Raw genomic sequence first — 25,523 nt, forward strand, 5'->3', positions numbered from 1 at the left:
ATCCTATTATCTGTCACTGGTGTTAAACTTGCTGTTAGTCTAGAGAAGTGATTAGTGATTGAGTATATCAAATTTAACACCATCGACAGATGATAGGATTCTACAGCATATTCTCTAACGGCGTTTTTTTTTTAATCATACAGACAACATTAGGAGACTCCTGAGGAAGGCCAGTTGTGAAGTTCAGCTTTGAATTATCTTTCCAGTTGCATATGATGAGGTGCAGAGCAACTGTAAGCATAATATTAAATAATTTCTGATGATCAACTGCTATTATAATGTCCGGATTAGCGGAATGTAAAATTATGATTTTGTAGGAAATATTCAAGTCTCTGAGTAAGTCAAATATTAAAATCATTCTGTACCAAATAATATTCCAGTAGGCCTTAACATTTTTGCAGTAATAAATCAGAAGGGATAAACAGCCAGATTCAGCTGAGCAAGACCAAAAGAAGTCCATGTTAGATAATTTTCTAATTTTAGCTGTTTGGGACGGGGTCCAATAAGCTTTATGAAAAGTAAAAAGAAGATTGAGTTATCGCTGCAGATTTTGTGGGTCTAAGAGTTTTAGACCAGAAGGTCGACCAGTCGAATTCAGATGAACAAAAATCAAGCTCATTCTCCCAATATGATTCCAAGAGGTATATATTTGTTATGAAAATCATATAACTTTTTGTACAAAGTGGAAGCTTTACAATGGCCATAAGGTTTGTGACCCACACAATCATTGATACCTTCTGTAGACACTGAAGTAAGTGTTGAAGACGTCAAATAATTTTGCTAGATTCTTCTCCCTTGAAAAGGCAGTAATACATGGGCCTTGCTGAACTGTAGGATATGCCAATTGTGACAGAACAGTGTGTTTTAAGCCTTTAAAACTGCCTTAATTATTTCCTGAAGTGTATTTCTCTAGTTTGGCCAGCAGGTGGTACATGTTTATGTTTTGATGCTGCTGTAGAACCAAGCCTATTTTCTTTGTTTATGCCTTTTGGAAAGGCAGTCTGCAGTATACTTTCAAAGATTGTTGTTCTAGACTCTGATTGGCCCAGGAACTTATTTCATTTGGATTTTACTGGCTTTTTCCCCAGTCTTAGCCAGGAAGAAAAGAGAGTGGGATCTCTTTGCAGAGACTCGATGAATTATATATCCTGATCTTCCCAGGTACTTTTTAGAAAGTAAACAAATGTTTAGATAGTGTTATAATTGATCCATATTTCAGTTACCTGTTATTGTTTGCTGATTGCACTTTTTATGTTTCCTTAAAGACAATAAACACATTTTCAGTTTATTGCCTCAGCTGTCTGGACAAAGAATCCTGGTGGTTTGTGTGTTGGGTTAATACATGCTTTCTGGGAACTGTGGGACCACTGGGAATATGGGCCCCAGTAACCTAGAAATCACTGGGATAATTTGAGAGCGGGAGACTTGCCCAGATGCGGTTGGGACCCAGTAAGTGGGAGGAGGGTGCTAGTGTAGCGCACAAGGGGCAGGTACAGGCAGACCTTAGCTGTGCTGCGAATAGACCCTCTAAGTGGCTGTGGGGTAGCCCCAGGCAGGTGGTTAGGCGTTTTGTGACACCAGTGTTTATGAATACTGCGAGTGATAGCTGATGCCTTATCAGAATGAGATAAAACACATTTGTTTGTCCAAAGATTCCCGTTGAGTATATTTCAACAATAATTCTGAGTTAGCATACCGCTCCCTATGGTAAGCTTGGTGCACTACCCTGGGAGGATACCTTTATCCAAAAACATTGGCTAAGTCAATCTGCTTGTCATTGAAATTCTTGTAATGAACTGCAAATTCTTCTAATTTGTAAAAACTGGCCAATAGGAACAGCTTTCTTCAATTGATGAGGATGACAACTAGAATATCAGATAATTATTTCTTTCCATTGACTTGTGAAATACTGTTACATATCATGAAAAGGAGATTTCATTTTTTGATATTTTAGTTTGTTTATTTGAAAGTCAGTTAACGACCACTGTATTTTGCAAGTCAACAGACAGAAATAATTATTTGAAGTATTCCAGGTAATCAATCATATTTGTGTCTTCAGCAACTTCAGCAAGGCCCATCAGGTGAATGTTACTTCTGTGTGATCTGTTACTTAAGTCCTTGAGATCTCTTTTTAAGGTATCAGTCACCTTAGATTTTTTTTTTTTGCAGACTTTGAATGAGATCAGAGTGTGTCTTCCACGTGCGTTTCCCTGTCTTGAGTGTGAGCATCTGTAGCAGAAATTTGTGATTTAACCTCTATAATTTCTTCTTTTATTTCTGAGGGAGAGGTTTGGTTGTCTTGCAGAAGACCCTTTATAAGCAGTATTTCTCCCATCAGGAAATGCAGAGCGAGATATCCGAGTCATGCTCTAACGCCATCTTAGACGGCGAGTGAGAATCTTTCTTCAATTGCTTCGATGCCATTTGTGGGATGGAGCTTGAGTCAGTTTTTGAGTTTTGCCCCACCATAACCGCCATGAGTTGTTAGAAGAACTTTAGCTGGAAAGGAGTTAAAACTGGCTCAAAAAATAGGCAATAATCGCAGAATTCTGTAAAAGGGGGTTTGGGCGCTATGGAGTCAAACATCCATGCATCATAGAACTTGCCAGCCTAATCTGTAAAAGGGGGTTTGGGAGCTGTGGAGTCAGGCCTCCATGCGTCACAGACCTCGCCAGTCCAATCACCAGATGTCACTCTTGATGATGAGCATGCTTCCCTTACCCCGTGATTATAAATATTACCTCTGCAGCATCTCTAGCCTCAGCCAGCCTAGGGTACATAAGACCAGATCCGGAAAATAAATTGTTGATCTTCCACATACCAATGCATAACATTGCCACTGCATTACTAGACCAGTCTCCTTTACTGTCTTCATGCTCGTTGACATCCTTCATTTCCTTCTTTGACTTTCGGAATCACCGTTTTGCAGATGACACTCTTACCTTTCTTATGTTTTTCATCCCTCTCCCCAGCAACCTGCTTTTCTTCAGATTAGCTTGTTATGTATTAAGCATATACAGATCTAAAATATCTTTGTGCTATTTGTGATATTTTATTGTGATGTTATTTTTGGATGGGATCCACATTGAATTGGTACTTACCAATGGAAAATTAATTCTTAAATTAGATGCACTCTCACTTTTTCCTTGAATGCATAAAGGACTGAAATCATTCAGTCCTTAATATCAAGTAGTTGAGCTTGATATTCAAAGGATTTATGCTCCCAACTTTGAGAGTTAGACTCCTTAATTGACTTCTTTGAAAATGTGCTAGGGCTGATTGCCTAAATTTATACTCAAAATTTCACTAAACTCCTAAATTTAGACATATAAAAAGTGGGTGACAACATGGGTGGGTTTAGAGTGGGGGCAAAAAGTTAGGAGCTTAGCACTGATTTTCAGTACTAGGCTCATAAAGCTAGACAATGAATTGCAGGCCTAAATTTATAAGCATAACTTTTAAGCTTCTAAATTAAGATGAATTTTCAGCTGAAAACTTTAAGCTCCTAAATTTGGCTGAAAATAAGGCACAAATTTTGAAGCCTAAGGTCATTATTTTAGAAACATATCCCTGTGTAAATATTTGCATTTACAAGTGTAAGCTTTTATTTACCTTTTCATAAGTTTTTAAAGATGAATCTGTTTACAAAATATGCACTTTCTAATTAGTTGTTGATCCTTTGTTTTCCTTACATCAATTTATTATATTGTGAGCTCCTAGTTTTGTAGACTGGTTTTATTTTGAATTACAGTGCACTCTGAATCTATTCTTAGGTGATGAGGGGAATATAACATTAATATTAACATTAACATTATATTGCATACATACGCTGTTTATACATGGATATCCACCACACATAGGGCCCCTTTTACCAAGCTGTGGCAAAAGGGGGCCTGTGGTGGCATCATTGCCTGTTTTTGACGCACGCTGAGGTCTCCTTTTACCGCAGCAGGTAAAAGGGTAGGTCTTTCTTTTCTGCAGGAAATGGCCATGCGGCAAGTAAAGCACTTATCGCATGGCCATTTCGGGGGGCAACTCGCTGGTAACTGGGCAGCAATAGGCACTGCCCAATTACCGCCGGGTACACAGTGGCGCTTCAAAACTACATTTTTTGTAGCGCCGGTTATGACATTGCACTGGGGGTGAGAAGTACCGCTGGGCTAGCCCAGCAGTACTTCCTTTTTAACGAATGGTAAGCCCGCATTTGGCTTACCGCCACTTTGTAAAAGGGACCCATAGAGATTTCAAGAGGGTGCAGATTGGACGTGGCTTGAGCAGGACTTAAAATCTACATTTTCCATTGTACAAAGTGAATATACGTGTATAGGGACAAATTCCCACATCAGGATTTATTCTTGTTCAAAGACACACACAAGTTCTCGTTTTGGCCACGGTTGTAGATGAGGGTTTAAGGGAGTCCTTCTTCTTAATCCTGTATAGTTTATTTCCACCTCCAAATTAAAACCAAGTTAAAAATGTAACCTAGAGATCCGCACCGAATAACAATGTGTGTAACTTAACAAGCTAACGAGCGCTGATAATAGCGCTTAACAAGCAGTAATGAGCACTAATTAGAATTTACGCGAACAACTTGCTAAGTGTATTCTGTAATGAAGTGCGCTGAAGTTCTAATGCATGCAGTTCAAAAAGGGCATGGTTATGGGTGTTTTTTGGGCATTCCAAAATTTATGCATCTAGTTATAAAATATGGCCCATGTGCCTAAATGTACGTGCCAGGTTTACGCCACATTTTCGTTGCTGTAAATGGAGGTGCGTAGTTTTAGGCGCTGAGATATCAACTATGTGTATTCTATAATAGGCGCCTAAATCTATAAAATATGCTTAGTTGGCACTGATTTCTGCACCGATTTTTTTTCTTTTTTAGGCTGCATATATAGAATCTCCACCATAGTAACTCAGTCTTTTTTTTTTAATATTGAGCCCGTTCTCTTTTCCACCAGTTCTCGGACCTTATGTCTTCATTGATAAAGCACTGCTTTTCATCTCTTTTCCTTCACTTCCCACACTATTTTGACTCATTTATGAATGTTTAAATGTGTTTTCTCTTGGTGTTTTCTGTAATATATTTATGTTTATTTGTGCTCTCCCACCTATAACTATGGATGATGTGGGTTATAAATATTGTAAATGTGTCTTCAGACTAATCTTGTTCCTCAGTTACCAGTTATAAAATCTTCAGAAAATTAAGTGTTCAGCTGTTCCGGTTTTATTCAAGCTTTTTTTTCCACTCGCTGTCTTGATCATTCTGATAGTCTGCTTGTTGATCTTCCAGATTCTGATTTTATCCTATTCAAATCCAACAAAATTCTGCTGCCCATTTAGGTGGAAATTTTGTAACTGACCACATTAGCTAAAACTAAGCATGCACATACTTTTTGTTATTTCAACTCTGCTGGATGTGTCCTCTTTGAAATTTACCCCTGGAAAACACATTTACCTCTGCTAACTGCTGTGCATAATTTTCTCATGAAAAAAATGGGTGTACAGAAGTGCAAACAGCTCTTCAGTCATCCTTTCTCCACCTCTCTCTGGAACGTCTCTGGCCCTGTGAGTGAAAATACATGCACACAGACTGCATGTGTACCACGAGCAGTAAGAGGGAATTCTTGAACTCTGGGGCCTTTTTTATTAGACATTTCTCTAGATCTAGTGCCATTATTTACACATCCATGTCCTACCCTGACCAGTACAGGTCAGTGTGAACTGTTTTACTCTTATCAATATACAGCAACGCTTCAAAATGTATAAATACAGAATTATGATTTGACTACTGGATCAAGCAGAGAAGATGAATCTGCATTGTTAATGAAAGTCTTTCTTCCAAAATAAACAGGGATATGTCACGTGATTTCCATCCCATTTCTTATTAAAAAAAAAAAAGACCAACATCTAAGATATTATTGGGCTGATTTTTGAAAGAGAAGAACGCCCATCTTTTGACATAAATTGGAAGATGGATGTCCTTCTCCCAGGGTCGTCCAAATCGGTATAATCGAAACCCAATTTTGGACGTCCCCAACTGCTTTCCGTTGCAGGGATGGCCAAAGTTCAAGGGGGTGTGTCGGAAGCATGGCGAAGGCGGGACTTGGGCATGTCTAACACTTGGACGTCCTTGACCCATAATCGAAAGAAATAAGGACATCCCTGACGAACTCTTGGATGACTTTACCTGGTTGTGTTTTTCTTACAACCAAGGCACAAAAAGGTGCCCAAAATGACCAGATGACCACCGGAGAGAATTGGGGATGACCTCCTGTTACTCACCTAGTAGTCACTAACCCCCTCCCACCCTCCAAAAATTTCTTTCAAAATATTGATTGCCAGCCTCAGATGTCATACTCAGGTCCATGACAGCAGTATGCAGGTCCCTGGAGCAGTTTTAGTGGGTGCAGTGCACTTCAGGCAGGCGGACCCAGGCCCATACCCCCCTACCTGTTACATTTGTAGAGGAAACAGCGAGCCCTCCAAAACCCACCAGAAACCCACTGTACCCACATCTAGGTGCTCCCCTTCACCCATAAGGGCTATGGTAGTGGTGTACAGTTGGGGGTAGTGGGGTTTTTTTTCGGGGGGGGGGGGGTTGGGGGGCTCAGCACACAAGGTAAGGGAGCTATGTACCTGGGAGCAATTTCTGAAGTCCACAGCAGTGCCACCTAGGGTGCCCGGTTGGTGTCCTGGCATGTGAGGGGGACCAGTGCACTACGAATGCTGGCTCCTCCCATGACCAAATGGCTTGCATTTGGTCGTTTCTGAGATGGACGTCCTTGGTTTTGAAAATCACTGAAAATCAGAAACGTTCAATTCTAGGGACGACCATCTCTAAGGACAACCAAATTTCAGGATTTGGACATCCCTGACTGTATTATCAAAACGAAAGATGGACGTCCATCTTGTTTCGACAATACGTTTCCCCGCCCATGGATCGGGACGTTTTGCGAGGACATCCAAATCGAAATATGGACGTTCTTTTTGAAAATGCCCCTTCACATGTACTCAGTAAAACAAACTGTAGAAATGTCATTGTATTTCCTATCTATAGTAATTTTATTCAAGATACTAAAAATTGTAAAATAAAGAGCTTTGATGGTTAGACAAGATATGGCTAGTTATTTAGATTAAAATGCATGTGTATGGCACCATTATGGAATCCTATAGCATGTCTATGTGGTGAGATGGAAGACAAAAAAGAAGAAGATTATAGTCTACAGTGCTACTTTATTTCACTAATGAGCACCTAAGTCATAACTACTGTGGTGCCTGAACTTAGCCACAAGGGTTGTGCCAAGGGCTTACAGTAATGAAATGCAGACTTTCATGCACACATTAAAAAACAAAAACTCAACTTTGCTTTCATTTATTTAAGTACAATATCTAAAACTTTGAAAAATATGTTTGTAGAAGCTGCATGTTCTTGTTATTATGGATGTACACACAGCACTGAATACTTAGGTCCCAAATGGAAATTTATGGGCAGTTCTGCATACAGCAATGGCATTTCTGATGCATATCTTCAGATTCTAGAAAATCTTGAACTTTGACACAATGGTATAGCTTATGTGTATGAACTTTTTATTAGATCACTGTGGTAATACAGTTATTAAGCAAGCAGTAGGATAGCATTAACTGTTTACTGGTCACTAGTTATTATAGCAGGCAATAGTCAACTGGGTAACACGCTCAGACTTCTTTTACCTGCTTATTAGAACACTTTTGTAAGGCAAATTGTATTCAGTAATGGAAAAGTCACCATTTTGGAAGAGTGTAGTGACCTGAAATGATTACTCCTTCCCTGGTGAGAATAAACTGCATCTAATAAACATCATATAACATGTTTAGTTCATTTCAGGGGCGGTGAAACCTCTTTGTTTGGGAGGGCCAAACAAGCCAAGTTCTGTTCCTGTCTCCCCCCCCCCCCCCCCACCCATCGGTTGATGCTGGGTGGGGCATAAAATTGGTAGGACCATGGCTCTTGTGCCTCCCCCCTCCCCAATTATATTACCTATGGTCCATTTATGAGTGAATTTTGCTAGAAAAGATTGGTCAAGTTATTCACTACACTGAAACAGAACACTTAGGCTGATTTTTTTTGATAGCTGTCATTGACTCATGGTATCAGTTCCTCAAAAAAATCATTGCAGATCCCAATGGATTAACTGAGCATGTAGAAAGATCATATCTTCTCACTTTTACTAGATAAAATTCAACTGTAAATCACAGAATAGCCTTATGTCACAACTCAAAGGTTACATTTTCTACAGGATGACCCTTTATGGTTGAAGGGGCCCACATTATCTTTTATTTCAGACTTTTTTCCCCCATTTGACTGTAATTGTCCAAGTGCCTTTGTGATGTCATTAGCCACTATGAAATCACTGGGTCATGATGGTTTAATTCATTTGATACACAGCACTTTCATGTGGAAACAATAAGGCGGTTTACGATTTTCAAATATAAAAAGAGAAAAGGAACTCCATTATATAATAGGATAGAAAGAGAATAAGAAAGATACAATCAAACAGAGAGGATTAATCAGTCAAGTTAAGTCAGGGAGCATGCATGAGGGAAAGCTGCTAGCATCATTAGTGCTGTATGATTGGTCAGCGGTGCTCTGTTGCGTTTCTACAGTCTAGAACAGTTCTTAAAGTTCTAAAAACCAAAAATTACATCCGACTTATCCTGTAACATTGTTTGATGGTTGCTGAAATAAAAACTTTTACAGACTAGTTATTGAATCCATATATATATATATGCATCTCCATATAGATTTTAAGCTATGTAAATTATTTATATAGACGTTGGAGCAGTCGTCTTACCCTTTGTTTTGTTTTGATCAATGCAGTAATTAGTTTCTCTCTTGATTACTTTTTTCAGCTGTGGGGGCTACTGCGGTGTATCCCATAGATCTGGTGAAGACTCGAATGCAGAACCAGCGCTCTTCCTTTGTGGGAGAGCTGATGTACAAAAACAGCTTTGACTGCTTTAAGAAAGTTCTTCGCTACGAAGGTTTCTTTGGCCTGTACAGAGGTGAGGGAAGAAATAGTTAACAGGTATCATACAACCACAATAACTCTTGGTGGCTCTGATCCTGCACTACATGTTCTTCAAACAACATCTGTTCCTGTAGCCCAACTTTTATACAAGTCTTGGGGCCAAACATTTTTCATTTTGTTTGGTTTTCTGTGTTTTGGGGAATTTTCAGCTTTGTTTTCTTTTTTGTTTTAGCCAGTATTGTAAATAGTTGTTCATTATCAGGAAAGAGAGTGCATTATTTATGACACGGGAAAGAATTTAATACTTTGGGTTTTTTTCTCATCATTTCAAGGGAAAACATTTTGTTTCAAATGAATTCACATCCCTAATATGAAACAAGAGTATCGGATTTTAGGTTTCACTCATTAATATCTATTAAACTCCCCAGGTTCAATATAAGTAAGGTGGTCTTTACTAAGCCACGGAAGGGTTTTTAGCTCATGGTAGAAATCAGCTGGTAGTAAACGCTGAGATGCCCATTATATTCCTATGGGTGTCTCAGTGTTTACCACCAGCTGATTTCTACCACAAGTTAAAAATGCTACCGCGGCTTAGTACCTAAGTAAATAAATAAAATGGGTGTATATTGGATAAACACCGAGGGGAAAAAACTCTCACCCTTTCCTTGCCTGCCTTGGATCCTCCGCTCTGTTTTTGTACTTTTTCAGTGAGAATAACTCCTCAATTGCAAGCATGTATGTATTTAATTCAACAAGATAAGATAGCAAGTGATACCATGCTGCCCTCCAGAAAGTAGGTAATTGCCTGAAAAGGAAATACACTTTAGATCAGAAGCCTTAAGCATAAATCAGTTGCAGTCTATGAACCCGTCATCTGGTTGGGCTTATCGATTCCAACATATTACAATGTCCATTTCACGTCATCACTTTGAATCTCCTCCTAACTGTCTGCAACCTGTTATCACCAACCCAGTTTTTGAACCAGAACTAGCCTCTATTTAGCTGAAAAATGAACACCTAAATTTACAGTGTACAAATAGCGAGATATAGAAGCCCTAACATAGTAAGTGACGGTAGATAAAGACCTGAATGGTCCATCTGGTCTGCCCAACAGTCATATTCATTATCAATTCAAGATTAAATCAACAATGAATGTGATATTTTATACTTGATCATTGTCTATTCTTTGGTGTTTCTGGGACATAGACCATAGAAGTCTGCCCAGCTCTGTCCTTATGCTTCAACTAGTGGAGTTGCCGTTAAAGCCTACTCTCCGCATCTCATCATTAGCCCTAAAATAACTAAGTGTTAAAAACAAATTTCACTTTAAAATTCTTTTGTAGATTGTTCATGTAAGAAGTGACTTAGAAACAGTTCAGTGAGAAAAGGTATACTCTGAAAGTTTCTGGTCTTTCAGTGCAGGACCCCTGTATTAAGCATTTTCCCAACGGACTCAAAGGGGGTAGTTCTATAAAATAGACCCCAAACCGTTATGTACATATTGATTGCACAAAGGGCTGGATTCTATATAAGGCACCTAAAAAAATCGGTACTGAAAAAAACCCGCTTAAGTAGTATTCTGAAAACCGCGCCTAAAGTTTGGTGAGGTTTATAGATTTAACGCTTAAGTGGAGAGGTTGTGTGTAAACTTAGGCACCGCCATTTACCCCAACGAAAATGTGCAGTAAATGCTCGTGCCTAAATTTATGCACATACGTAACTCAAAACCATGCCCCAAAACGCCCTTGACCCTTCCATTTCCGCACTCCAATTTTTGGATCGCTCCTAAGTTTACATGCGTAAGTCCCAATTAAATCTAATTAATGCCACTAATTGCTTGTTAAAAACCAATTATTGGCACTAATTGACTCAATAAATTGTTCACACAAATTGGGAATGTGGCTAAATTTGCACACTCAGTTTTTGGCGACTTTTCTAGAATCGGGGGAAAATTATTTAGAATAATGGTATTTACGCACATATCTTCACATACGCATGTAAATGCCGACATTCTGCCTAATTGCTAATTTGTAAGAGGGGTGACATATGGGCAGAATACTGTAAGTTACATATGCTTGTGCCTAAATTACAACAATTCTGTGGCAGAGGTAGATGCTGGTGCCTAACTTTTAAGCACATATAGACCCGGTTATGTAAGTATTTTATACAGGAACTTAGGTGCCTGCATTCTTTATAGAATAGACTCCTACCTTCTGTAACGCATCACTGAGATAGGGAGAGGAAAGCCAGGAATCAGCTGAGGTATATAGCCTTATATCAGTTTTGAAACTGGGCAGTGTAGAGGGCCAAAGCAGTAAGCTTGGGTTACAGCTGTGCACTGATGGCTTAGTGCAGAGCAGTGGAGTAGCCAGACCTTGATGTGGGAGGGACGACACATTTTGGCCCTCCACCCCGCTGCTTCACATACCTTGGCTGGCGGAAGTCCCCAACCCCCGCAGCTGAAGCATTTGTGCAGCACTTATCTCCACCAAATTGCTTGCCCTGCTGTTTCCCTCATGTCACATACACAGTCGTTTTAATGAAATTGAGCATGCGCAAAGTGTCGCTCATACTCGGTTTCACTAAAACAAGCATACACACGACGTGAGTGAGAAGAGAGCAGGGCAGGCAATTCGGCAGAGAGCCATAGACTAGTGTTGGACAAACGCTTCAGCTGGTGCAGGTTGGGGACCCCCACCAGCCAAACCAGGGGCCTCGGAGTCAATTTAGCTGGCCCAGGCCCCCGTGGCCCCCTATAGCTACGCCACTGGTACAGAGTTTCCTAATGCAAGCATAATACCAAACATTTGCTTGATGGTACAGTAAACGTTCAAACAGGACCTAAGCAAAATTTGGTCATTAACCTGGGAGAGCTCAGCGGCTGAATGCAAACACGGTTCTAGTGCTGCATGTGTGTCTGAGCAGAAAAGCATGTTAATCAGCGGCCATTTTAGGTAAATCTCTTATATCTTCTTCCATAACGACTGAAGCAAGGAATTCATTCAGTCTCTCCACTATGGCCTTGTCCTCCCTGAGTGCCCCTTTTGCTCCTTCATGATCTAACAGTCCCACAGATTCTCTGTCACAGGCTTTTTGCCTCTGATGTACCTGAAAAAGTTGTTACTGTGAGTTTGCCTCTATGGCAAGTTTCTCTTCATATTCTCTGTTAGCCTTCTTTATCAAAGCTTTGCATCTAACTTGCCAGTGCTTATGTTGCTCCTTATTTTCTTCATTTGGGTCCTTTTATCCATTCTTTGAAGAATGTTCTTTTGGCTCTAATAGCTTCTTTCACTTCACCTTTTAACCATGCTTTCCTTTCCACCTTTGTAAATACGTGGAATGCATCTGGTCTGGGCTTCCAAGATGGGGTTTTAAAAAAATATATTATTGAAATTTTACATTATAAACCAAGCATCCACTTGTAGATACATTTTCAATAAGAAAAAGGAATAAAATCCAGTATATAAGAAATAAACATCTCTTAAGTCCAGTCCTCCATATAAATATGGTATTTTTGAACAACATACATGCCTGATTTAAAGTCCTAACCTTTGTAGCCAATCTTTTTTTAGCTTCTTTTTAGCCATTTTCCTAGTTTTATGATAGTCAAATGCTGTTATTGTTGATTTCTTGCATCTGTACTTTGGGCATAACGCATATATAAACATGCAGAGCAGCTACACTTAAGTATTGTCTTCTGTAAGCAGTATGTTTCTTCTAGCAAAAAAGGTGTCGGTACTCAAATGTCAGGCCACCCTTCAGGGATGAGGTGATCACTGAGAGACTCACCTCACAATATCCAGGACCCCTGCAACCAGTCACAGAATCTATGACAAGGCAGAATTGGTGTGTAGAGCCTGAACTCTTTCATTAAAACTTGGGGACCATGCGCCAATTTCAGCACACAATGGAAAAGGTGCCGGTACTCAGTACCCCCAAGTACCCCCTCAAAAAAAGCCCTGTTTGTAAGCATGACTGTTCTAGTTTGTTCTGAAAATCAGAAAGAACTGTGCATAACCCTGAAGACTCCTCTTCAGAATTTAGTTTCCACACCTTGCTGGAACATGCAGATCCTCGACTGTGAAGCAGGGCTTTAGTTTTCAGAGCATGTGTACTGTACTTACTGGCACATGAAAGACATTGAGAGGTGTGTCTCTGGGAATTTTGTCTAGCGCTTTTTAAAAAAAACCTCTGCACTGTAAAGCCGAGTTTTTCTTTTTAAAAAGGATCAGAGACTTGGGTGGGAGGGAAACGTTTCTTTGTGATATCTTCAGCCCTCTTTGTATTTAATAACTACCTTTCTGCGGCAGAATAAGCCTGAAAATTACAGACAGAACATGTTAGAAGAAAGCAGAGATCCTGCAGGCTTTAGCTGCCGTTCTTTCTCGTTGTATGCAGGGTTACTTTAGCTTTCATGGCGGGGATGAGTGGGGAATGCAGATCGGGTAATGCTGTAATGGGGTGAGTGAATTTAGGGATTGTTGGCCTGTATTAGCATTGCAGAGGAGATTGTCAACGCTAATACTGTTATTTTTTGCTTTTTTTTCCTCTGAAACTCATGAACATAATTGGGTTCACACCAATGAAAATCAAATTTGTAATTTATGAATTACTAGTTAGGTACTTTCATAAGTCAGTTTGGCTTCTTTGTAATATACGCATAGAAAGAAAAATGCTACCAAGAAGAACGTGAGTAATAAATCATTATGTATAGGATATCAGCAGTTAGAAACCTAAAATTTGAGAGAGTGTAACAACACCAGTCTGCAAGGATATGAGTGATTAGCAGACTTTAGTTCTGTCATTCTGGAAAGAAGGAAAGACTGCCATCTACTGACCAGCCTCATATGTGCGCTGTTTGGAGTAACAGATTCAGTTTCCAGCCCTTGATTGCTCAGTGGGACTGTAGGTTCACATGTAAATTTACTGGCTGCCAGGTGGTGAGAAATCACTTAGCAGTGTCTTCAAAGCCTGGAGTAAGATCAGAAAACTGTGTGGAATAGCTAACAAAGATGCAAAACAGGTAAGCAACAACTTTGTAAGTGTAGCTAAGCATTGTGAATTGAGGGTAAAAATCCTATTCAAAAGATTTGTTTTGGTAATTTTGGGAGTTAGCATATAAATCTTAGATTTTAAAAATTCCCTTCTTTGCCAACTTAGCTGGGCAAAAACATCAGGCTAAAAAGCAATTTGGGCTTTCTGTAGCTGTGACCTTTGTTTAAAGGGATAGCACCAAGTATCAGTGCTGGACAGCTCAACGTGACCAAATAACTTTAGTTGCAGCTAAGGACTGTTCTAAAGTTAACCAGATATTTTTTTTCTGATTAATTTTAGTGGAATACATTCAATGGCATTTTAACTGGATAGTTAAATTTATCACTGACCATTCTACACAGTTTCAGCTCTCTTGTTGCTCTGAAATCCATGAAAGGATCTAGCAGCATCCCGTTCACTCAGCAGAGGAACACATCACTAGGCCACATGGCAACTTTTACCCCAAGGCTAAGGAAAAATGAATAAAGAATGGATAGAGAGATGGCTGGGGAGGAAGTGACAGGTCACAGGGTATGCGTGTGAAGGGGTTGTACCTAGTGAGTGAACAACACTATGAGAGGTCTTTCGAACAGCAACCAAAGTAAAATGTACCTCTTGGGACCCATGGAGATATTGGAGGTCATTTTAGAAGCATTTACCCTTAGAAATAATATCATTTATCAAACTTGTTATACCAGGCAAATCAAAGCTGTTTACAATAAAAATAGTCAATAATAAAAAGCAAGGAAAAGGAATGACAATTTGTGGATAGGAAAGAACTAACTACCTAAGTCCATGCTAACACGTGACATTCAGAGAATTAAACAAAAAAAAACATATATACAAAGACAAGAGAAGTCAAACAAAATTCAGTTAAAAACAAATATACAAAAAGTAGTCTGTTCACCCTGGTCTCTCATTGCAAAACAGTCCAGACCTAGATTGCGAAAGCTTGTTGAAAAAGGTGGGTTTTCAATAGAACATAGAAAGACGTATAGGATGTTTCGAGCCAAAGGTGGTGTGGTAATGAGTTCCATAATGCCGGTGAGGTGAAATAGAAAGCACTGGATCTAGATCTAGTTTTTAAAGGATGTGTAGATTGCATACATATGTAAATGGTGTTTTCTGAAAGCCGCTTTTTACATATATGGATGCCAAGGATTTCTGTGGGGACATGGTTTGGACTGGCTGAAAAATTATGGGGTTTATGTACAGTCGGTGGTGCTCAACGTTTTGCTGACTGCCGCTTTTGTTACACTTGGAAATTCAATGCTGGGCTACGTCCAGGCTCTAGCATTGAATTTCCGGGTATACAGAGCTGGCAAAAACTTATCTGGTTAAGTATGATATTCAGCACTTAACCGGCTATGGCGAACAGCATAAAGATAAGACTGATTTATGTGGTGACCTTGGCTGGCTATGTGGGGGACATTCCAGGGACGGAGTCAGCCTTTGGCTGGTTAAATGCTAACTGGCCAAGGGCTGACTCCGCCCCTGAAACACCCCCAAAATAGCCAGCTTTGAGTTGGGCATTAACTGGACATTTTCAGCAGTATTAACCAGTTAAGTCCAGCTGAAAATGACCTTTTTAGCCCTGGAGAAGTGATTTAACCATCCAGGAGCCCAGTTAAATCACTTTGATTATTGATCCTTATATATATAATTCACATTTTACAATGCGAGTACACCTATTTAAAAATATTTTTTGCAGTGGCTTCTGTACCTGCTCCAAGATATGTGCAAGTGGCAGCTACCTGAATGTTTAGACCTAGAGTCTCTGTCGGCGTTTCAGAAGCAGTAGTGCTAACTTCTTTGGTATCTTAACACCACCTCAAAAATTCCTTTAAAAGAGATATTTACCTCAGCTCCTTAATTAGCTCTTCTTGTATGTGCAGCTTGTAACATCCAGCACATATACATTCATTCAGGTATTTATATATACCACTTAGACCAAAGCAGTTTATGGTTTCATTTTACAGGTACTGAATCTGTCCCTAGTGGGCTCACAGTCTAAGTAGTACATTGTACTACTGTTGTACCTGGGGCAATGGAGGGTTAAGTGGCTTGCTCAGGGTCAAACGGAGCTGCAGAGGGAATTGAACCTGGTTCCCCAGGATCTCAACCCACTGTCGACCATCAGGTAGCAGCGGAACTTGAACCTAGTTCCCCAGGTCTGCAACCCGATACACTAACCACGCTGGTTGGAAGAAGGGTAGAGAGAGATGATGAGTGGAAAGTTGGAGAGACAGAAGATGCTGGGGAGAAAGGGGGAGACTGGCTGTAAGGATGGAAAGCGAAAGAGGAGAGATGATGAATGGGAGAGAGAAAGAAGGAAGATGCTGGAAGAATGGGGACAGAAAGAGGGGAGACACTGGATGGAAGGATGCAGAGAGAAGACACTGAAGGAATATGGAGAGAAAGAAGGAAGACGCTGGATAGAAAGGTAGGGAGAGATGGGAGAGAGGAGATGCTGGATGGAAGGATGCAGAGAGAAAGAGGGGGGAGACGAAGGATGGAGAGAAAAAGAGGGGAGACGGATAGAAGGGTAGAGAAAGAGGGGCGATGGATGGAAGGATGCAGAGAGAAAGGGGGAGACACTGGAAGGAGGGGGACATACTGAATGGAAAAGGGTAGAGAGGCACTGGATGGAAGGAAGGGGAGAGAGATGGAGACGATGGAAGGATCGGGAGAAAGGGTAGAGTTGAATGGAAGGATGGGTAGAGTTGGATGGAAGGATGGGGAGAGAACAAGGTAAGATGCAGGATGGAGGGTTAGGGAGAGAAAGAGAAGATGTTGGATGGAAAGAAAAGGGAGCGAAAGAGGAGACATAGGGTGGAAGGATGCAGAAAGAAAGAGGGGGAGGAAGAGGGAAGATGCCAGGATGGAAGGGTAGGGAAAGAAAGAGGGGAGATGCTGGATGGAAAGCGGGATAGAGTTAGTGAAAGACTGGAGAATAAGAGGAAAGGGCTTAGGGGAGAACAAAGGCGAGGGAAAGATAAAAAGCCTTAGGTAGATGAAGCTTAAAGAGGTAAGTTAAATATTGGATAGCAAGAATGAATTAAATCTGGACAGAGAGGCAGAGAAATAAATTGAAAGAAAAAGAAAAATAAGAAATGGATAGGAATCCCTGGCAAGAGCTCTAAACTCTCTTGCCAAGGTTTCCTATCCATTTCTTATTTTTCTCTTTCCTTTTTCCTTCAATTTATTTCTCTGCCTCTCTGTCCAGATTTAATTCATGCTTGCTGTCATCATCTCTCTCTACCCTTCTTCCATCCAGCGTGGTTAGATGAAGGAAATCAGAAGCAAGAGACTGGGACCAACACAATTAGAAAAAGTAAATGGCCAGACAACAAAGGTAAAGAAAATAATTTGATTTTTAATTTAGAATAAAGTAATATGGTATCTGTGTTAATAAAGATTAATAAATAGAAATAAGACACAAAATAGAAAATAAGGTGACACTTTTATATTGGACTAAAGTTAATACATTTTTGACTAACCTTCAAATACCAACACTTCCTTCCTCAGGTCAGGAGAGGATACCATAACAGCAATATACTGTCCTGATCTGACCTGAGGCAGGAGGTTTTGGCCTCTGAAAACTCATTGAAAAAGGTATTAGCATGAAATGAGCCTATGCCAGAGGGTCGGCATCGGTGGCTGAAGCATGCTGCTGACTTCTGTACTGTTCAGACAGCATGATAGGGGCTCATGCAGTGGACCTCTTCAGCTAACGGGGCTTGGGCATCTCCGCCAGCAGTTCAACTAGTGCCACAATTTTGGAGTAGGCTTAAGCTCAAAGTGGGGGGGGGGGGGGGGGGGGGTCAAGGCCCCCTCACGGTTATTCCCTTGGAGAGAATAGATGCTGGATAGGGTTGTAATAGAGTGAACTGAAGCACTTTCTCTTACCTATCACTGCTGTCAATGGTATAAATAAAATATTTTTGGAGTGGGTGTGAGGTGTGGCAGAGTAGGGCAGGGCTTGGGGCGTGTACTAAAAATCTCCCCCTAAAATCGGAACCCCTTGGCAGCTGTGCACAAGTGCATATGCATACATTATCTAGCTCTCTTTTCTAGTTCTTCTGTCTTGCTGCTTATGTGCTCATTCAGGCAGTGGCCCCACCCCCCACCAGGTCTGCCCACCATCATGTAACATTCTGGCATTTGCTGCCAGTTCTTTCCCTCAGCCGACAGCAGACCCCTCACACTTTCCCTCATTCTTCAGTCCTAATCCCTTTAACAATCTCCCCCACCCCTAAACACTCACTAGTTCCACTGATTCTCTCAAAGACCCTGACAGAGCTCCCACAGACGGTACTTGCAGCTGAGCCCACCTTCCTGTGACTAGAAGCCTTCTCATTGGCTGGATCCTACCACAGCCTCTGCATTGGAAAGGAGGGCTGTTGAAGACCTGTAGTGGGCTAAAATCTGAAAAATGTCCACACTCTTAGTCATCCTTCTGGCTTTGAGACAGGTAGTTTACAAATTTTTAGAATCCCTGAAAAAATCCAGGGTAGTTGGCAAACCTAGCTTCTGAATTGTGAACACATCTGGCAGGGTCCCCCTATCCTTTTGGGCCCAAAACACATGCCTATTTTGCCTATGCCTTAATCCAGCTCTGGTAAGAAGGAGCCTTATAGTGATAAAATGAAATGGACAGTGTTATATGAGTTAGGGTTGTTTGTCTGAAGCCACTGGTGAGCTCGTAGATGGGGCGTGATTTATGTGTAAGATTTTTGATCAAATGAACTTAGGGGGCCTTTTACTAAGCTGCGGTAAAAGGGGACCTGCGCTAGCATCAGCATGTGTTTTTGACATGTGCTGGGGCCCCCTTTTACTGCAGTGGGTAAAAGGCTGTCTTCTGGGGGGAGGGGAGGGGAGCACTTATTGCCACCCATTGAAGTGGTGGTCAAGCCTCCTGCACTAACCTGGTGGTAACCGGGCACAGTGCGGTGCTGCCCAATTACTGCTGGGTAATCACTGGTGCTTTAAAAATGGAAAATATTTTTGTAGCGCCAGAAATGACACGCCGGGCTCCTGCGTTGGTTCTGGATTGGCACATGGCAAGCCTTTAGTAAAAGGGCCCCTTAGAAATTCTAAATGTAGGTGCAATCCCACATTATAATGGGGATTACTAGATCTGCTGAGACACCCCTCCCTGGAGTCACTGTGAGGAAGGAACTGGTTGGAAAGGGAAAATGAGCAGCCCAACCCCAAGGGAGTGTTTGTGGGAAAAGTGCTGAGGGAAATGTATTGGTTATTGAATAACAGTAGGGGTGGAATTTGGAGGTGATAAACGCTGTTACCTCTACGCCCTTCCCCCCAGGACCCTTGTGGAAAGGGAGTATCCTGGATGGGGTCAGTAACCTAACCATGAAGTGGAGGAGTGCTCCAGATAGAAGGCAGGGGAGCCCAGCCTAGGAGCAGGAGCAGGGAAGGAGCCTGTTTGGAGCCAAAGGTAGTAACCCTGAAAGGTAGACCTTTGGGAGAGTGTGGACAGACAGGGAGGTCTGGTCCATAGTGGAGATCGCTTGCTGTACCAGTGCTGCAGGCACAGCCTTAGATTGTTCACCCAAAAAGGATGGGTAATGGACTGCAGGAGTTACAAATGGACTATTGAATTTACACCAAAGTCTTGAACTGGCACTTAACCTCATTTTGAATAAGGTATCTAATTGGATACAAATTGACTTGGATACCTAAAGAATTTTTTGCCTCCAGAACGTATATGAAGTCTGGGTGAACTGCCTGTTGCAAAGTTTAAGTGAAGTTCATGTTTGGTATAAAACCTGGACTGGAGTATTTCTTTAAGTGAGAGTGCAATTTATTTGTTCCTGGACTAACAAAGAAAAGGTAAAGAATAAAAACCTGGCTTAACACTCTACGGCCTACTGGAGTAAGTCCGGCCCCAGCCTGCGCCCAGCTCAAATTGGACATTTTTCAGAGTTTTTCCGGAGGCAAAAAATTCTTTAGGTATCCAAGTCAATTTCAGTGAGTAAAGAAGCTAAGAAATGTTTGTTTTTGTAGCCTGGACTTGGGTGCTGACCCGTGAAGAACTAACTAGTTCTCGAACTGTGTAATGAGTCCAGGGTTACATAGGTGTTATTTTTTAGGTAACTAGGTATTTTTGGAAGGTAAAAATAGGTGCTTAATGGTGGTGTCATGGCTTGAACAGTAGTTTGTTTGTTTTTTTACCTGTATCTTTAGTTCTGAGTAAATTTTCAGTTGATTCAGTTTAGTAAAGCTCAATTCAGTTTTGTTTCAACCTTTTAAATCCTTTTCTTAAAAATGAATAACAGAAACTGTGTAAAAATGTTGTAAAAACCTTTACAGCCCAAGCATATTCTACCTCCTAAAACAGTTCTCCAACAGTCCCACTACTCACTCTTCTTCTCCCCCCCCCCCCCCCCCGAAACAGTTTTTTTCAGCAGTCTCTACTCTTCTAGCACATCTCCTCAACACTTTCTGCGTTCTTTCACCTAGTCAATCCTTGCTGTCACTTCCCTCCAGAAACCAGCTGCCTTTTTGGAGATGGAGGTCTTATTCCTTTATCAGTGGTTATGCTGTCTTAAGAACTGAAGACTGAACCAGTGTGTGCTGTACCCCCAGACCTCAGAATGGTACCATGCTAGCTCAGTACTCAGTATACACTTCTCAACAGCATAGTTGGGCCTTGAATTGGCCCTGCTTGCAATTGCAGAAGATTTGCAGAGCAGGGTGGTATTCATTGGTTAAAAACTAATCAACCTAATTTTGACTGGGCATTTTTTTTTTAAATCGGGGTTTATCAGTTTTAACTGGTAATCTGAAGCCCTCTTTATGTACAGTTGTCAAATGAATGTGTTAATACAGTCCTCCAATCACAAGCTATAAGGGGGCTGATAAACTGGGGAGATTTGGGGGCAGAAGTGAGTCTGGTGAATAATTTGAATGATTGTTAAAGTGTTTTGGACATTAAGATCCAGCCAAACCCTTTGCTTTCAGAACATCTTCCATCATTGGTTAATTTGTTTTGAGAAGTCATAATATCTAGGCTACATTTTTTTTCTTCGCATGTCTTTGGTTTGTTGTTTTATCATGTTTAATTAATTAATGTATTTATTTTTGATTCATTGGGGGTCCTCTGGGGTTCCTGCTATTTTGTGTTTTTTTTTCATCATCATAAATGTCATGTTCTTGCCGCTGTTAGTCTTTTCTCTTGAACATTTCTTTTAAATTCCCTTCTGAAATCCACTTTTCTGTTGAGGATTTGGTTGAACCCAGGCCTGGCTTAAAATGCTGGTAATTTCTTGTGTTTTTGAATATTATTTTCCACCATGCTAGAAATGTGCCTCTTTCGGTCCAAAATGTGCATTTGAAAACTCTTGAAAATAAGTATTAAAAAAAAAGTGTTGTGTGACTTGAAAGGTGTCTGTAGTAGGAACATTTGCTTTTCTAATAAGGTGCTGTGTTCTGTCTTTGATATTTGTTTCTGTTATTCCCTTTTTAGTTATTAATCAGAAAAATGAATGGCCTTTTGTTGACCTTATAATAAAGCTGAATTTAGTATGTTTCTACCATTAATTGGGTGTGGCAGCACAGCCCATAGATGGGAAGTCAGATCTGTGTGAACTGGAAGATTCAGCTGTGAATGCCACCTCCACTCCTCACCCTGTGAATTGTAGAATGTTGCTTTCTTGCCCTTGAATGTAGGCACAGAGCCATGTGATTTATCAGTTCAGACCTGTGTGGATGGGCATCAAACATATAAACGGCAAGTGACCGACTCACCTGCAAATGCGCAGTAGAGTCGGAACTCTGAGAGTGTAGAAGTCCAAACCCCGCCTCCACCAGCAGTACAGCCCAATAGGGAGGAGGGCTTGGACATGGGGGTGGAAATCAGAGGAAGAGGGAGCAGGGAGGGAAGGAGGGGGCGGTACTGAGGGAAACAGACGCTGTGGGGAGGGCATGGGAGAGAGCAGGGTTGGTGGATGGGGGAGGCCATAGGAAAATAAAAAACTAGCCCGTTGTTACGGGCTTAACGGCTAGTCAGTTTATAAGCAATACAAATGATTATTGCTGTCTCACTAAAGTGAAAACAATGTAATGAAACTAGGACCTTACATCTGTGTGGAAAAACCCACTGTAGATTACAATACAATAGAATATTATTTCTTATAACTGGGGCTTTTTTTGAGGGGGTACTTGGGGGTACTGAGTACCGGCACCTTTTCCATTGTTTGTGAAAATTGACCCATGGTCCCCAAGTTTTAATGAAAGAGCTCAGGCTGTACACACAAATTCTGCCTTTTCATAGACTCTGTGACTGGTTGCAGGAGTGGGGGCCTGGTTATTGTGGGGTGAGTCCCTCAGTGATCACCCTACCCCTGAAGGGTGGCTTGGCATTTGAGTACTGGCACACCTTTTTCACTAGAAAAAACACACTGCTTATAACCCACAAGATTCCATTTCAGTTGGTTTGATGTGGTTTACAGCATAAGAAGCTAGCCATTTCTAGGAGTTTACATCAGTAGCATTAGGCTTTGTTAATCCAGAAAGATTACACTTCCTAAAAAAAGACCTGGTATGATTACATTGCCACCTTTTGACTGAAGTGGTTATTTTCAGTCCTTTTCGGGAAAGGGCAACAGCACTGAAACCTCTTTCACTGCCCTAAATGATAATATTATAGAAACAGAGAAAAATGAAAGCTTATCCAGTTTGCCCAACCATGCCATCTAGTATCCCTTCCTCTCTCTCTTAGAGATCCTTTGTACTTGTCTTGAGCTTTGCCTGAATTCAGATAGTCTTCATCTTCACCACCTCCACCAGGAGGCTGTTCCATGAATTCACTACCCTTTCCATGAAGAACTATTTCCTTAGGTACTCCTGAGTCTGTCCTCATCCTAAGCCCCCTAATTCCAGAGCTTCCTTTCACTTGAAAGATAATCACCTTCCGTGCATTTATGCTACAGAGGTATTTAAACATCTCTATTATATTTCCCCTCTCCTGCCATTCTTCCAAAGTACTGTATACATATTGAGAATCCTTAAGTCTGCTTCCATAAGCTTTATAGACCACTGACCATTTTAGTAGCCGCCTTCTGGACTGACTGCATCCTGTTTATATCTTTTTGAAGTTGCAGTCTCCAGAACTGCACACTGTACTCCAAATAAGGTCTCACCAGAGACTTATACGATGGCATTATCACCTCCTTTTTTCCTCCTGTGTTGTACCAAATGGATTTACTAATGAACTTCACACATTTATTATTTCTTATATACATATTTTATAAAATTGTTTCTGTGATTTTAATAAATGGAGGAAAAGGACCTCGGTTGCCCTCAATCTCACTGGAGAGAGGGGGCAGTAAATCTCAAAAGGCCACCTAAAGTTAGGGGCCAGGATGCTGTGTTCTAAACATGAGTTCTATACTGGCAATTTTATGCATAATTGCCATTATAGAATACTAGCATAGGCACCTAAATTTATGCACCAGCACTTCTACTAGCTCAGTGGCTGGTCAGTTCTGCACATAACTGATAGTATTCTGTAACCTTAGTATGTGAGTGGTGGGCACACTCCTGACCGGCCCATGCCCTTCCCAGGTCCACATCCCTTGTGTACTTGCACGCTATGGAATTTTCACACTAAGAGGTCCTTTTACTAAGGCACACTAAATGATAAGTTGCTCATAGGAATATAATAGGCATCTTATCATTTAGCGCATGCTAAACCTGTTAGCATGTCTTAGTAAAAGGACCCATAAGGTGTGTTGTTTGTACCAACTACATGCAGTTACACGTGTAACTGCAAATTAGTGCCAGTTAGCATCAGTCAACACCAGGGGCAGACTGACCATTGGGACAACAAGGCATTGCCGGAGGGTCCATAACAGTTGGAAGCCAACTCTCCCCTGCCTTCCATTTATTTTAATAATTTTGGATAGGTGGTTAGGGGTCTATGACCCTTAGTTCGCAGGGGCTCAGATCACTGTCAGTCTGCCCCTGGTCAATGCCAATTATAGCCAATTATTGGTTGTTGTTTAATTAGGAATTAGGTTGCACGTGTAACTGATAATTGTTCTGGAACTTGCACATGCAACTTTGTACATTAAGGGCCCTTCTTACTAAGCTGCGCTGTATATTCCTATGGGTGTCTCTAGCGTTAGCGCATGCTAATTTTTAGTATGTTCTAAAAACACTAGCGCATCTTAGTAAACAGGGCCCTAAATGTAAAATTGTGCACCAAGTTTAAAGAATGAGGGCGTGGATGTCTCTGCACACCTTAAGCACCTCACAATCTTAAATTTGAAATAAAGCCTCTATTATATTTAAGTTAAATTATGGAGGCTTTTCTGGACCAATGAATAAGCCTGTTAAGCCCAAAGGAAACGCTGTGATTCAATGCAATTGAGGGCGACTGAAGTCCTTTTCCTCCTTTTATTGAAATTGTACATTAAAAAAAAGCTTTTAAATATGTAAGAAATAATAAATTTGTGAAGTTGATTAGTTAGACCCATTTGGTTGTTATGAGTATCATATGATATGCACAAAAGCCATGAACAAAAATGCAGCATTAGTGCGCACTCAGCAGAATACACTGAAGCATGGGATGAGGGAGAGGGACATCGGTTGGGGTGTGATTGCTAAAGCAGGAAAAGAAAACATTGTTCTATCTGACACTGAACGCCTACCATGCTACTACTACTACTACTCATCATTTCTGTAGCGCTACTAGACGTACGCAGCGCTGTACACCTGAACATGAAGAGACAGTCTGTGCACGACAGATCTTACAATCTAATTAGGACAGACAAACAGGACAAACAAGAGATAAGGGAATATTAAAGTGAGGATGATATGGTGAGTACACATAAGTGCACCTTTCATGCATAAATGCACAGAGAAGCAATACATCTGTGTGTAAGTGTACTATGCACTATTCTGTCAGACAGTGTGTGAATTCTGTAGTACATAAGTGAAAGGAGGCATACTTGTGGGCGGAGCATGGTAGGTATTTACTGTAAGGATAGTAATATAGATGTTGAAAGATTTTAGATTTTTATATATACCCTATCCATAGGTGGATTCCAATTAAGCACAGTGCTTTCTTTAGACATTTAGAGACGCAGTTTTGGGGTTCTAAAGTTTGAGTTTTTCCCAATCTTTCAAGAGAGACACAGATGAGGCGCAAAGCATTCCTGGCCTTTCGGCCTAGGATACAGGCTTTCGGTGCCAATTTTGTGCTTACATTTCCTTGTCTATGCTTTGTGATTTTTTTTTTTTTTTGGGGGGGGGGGGTAGGATAAACAATTTCATTTTTTGATCCAAGCAGCTAGAAACATTTCTTGTAACTAAAGAGGAAATAAATGTTGTTGTATAGTCTCATTAGCATGCTGAAGGGGCAGGCTGGGTGGGGGGGGGGAGGGTTATATTTCTATAACTTCTTTGTTAATCTATTTCTTATTCCTTGGATCTTGTTTGCATTTTGTTTGT

General features: G+C 40.9%; 1 protein-coding gene across 2 annotated transcripts in view; it reads left to right on the forward strand.

Moving 5' to 3' along the window:
- SLC25A12 (solute carrier family 25 member 12) overlaps nucleotides 1–25,523 on the forward strand; it is a 198,025-nt gene that overhangs the window by 136,033 nt on the left and 36,469 nt on the right. For both annotated transcript variants that reach the window (XM_030209775.1, XM_030209776.1), the window contains exon 11: nucleotides 8,893–9,045. In XM_030209775.1, coding sequence (XP_030065635.1) covers nucleotides 8,893–9,045 — 153 coding nt within the window. The remainder of the gene's footprint in view (nucleotides 1–8,892; nucleotides 9,046–25,523) is intronic.

Source organism: Microcaecilia unicolor, chromosome 7 (assembly GCF_901765095.1).
Source record: "Microcaecilia unicolor chromosome 7, aMicUni1.1, whole genome shotgun sequence".
Taxonomy (NCBI): Eukaryota; Metazoa; Chordata; class Amphibia; order Gymnophiona; family Siphonopidae; genus Microcaecilia; species Microcaecilia unicolor.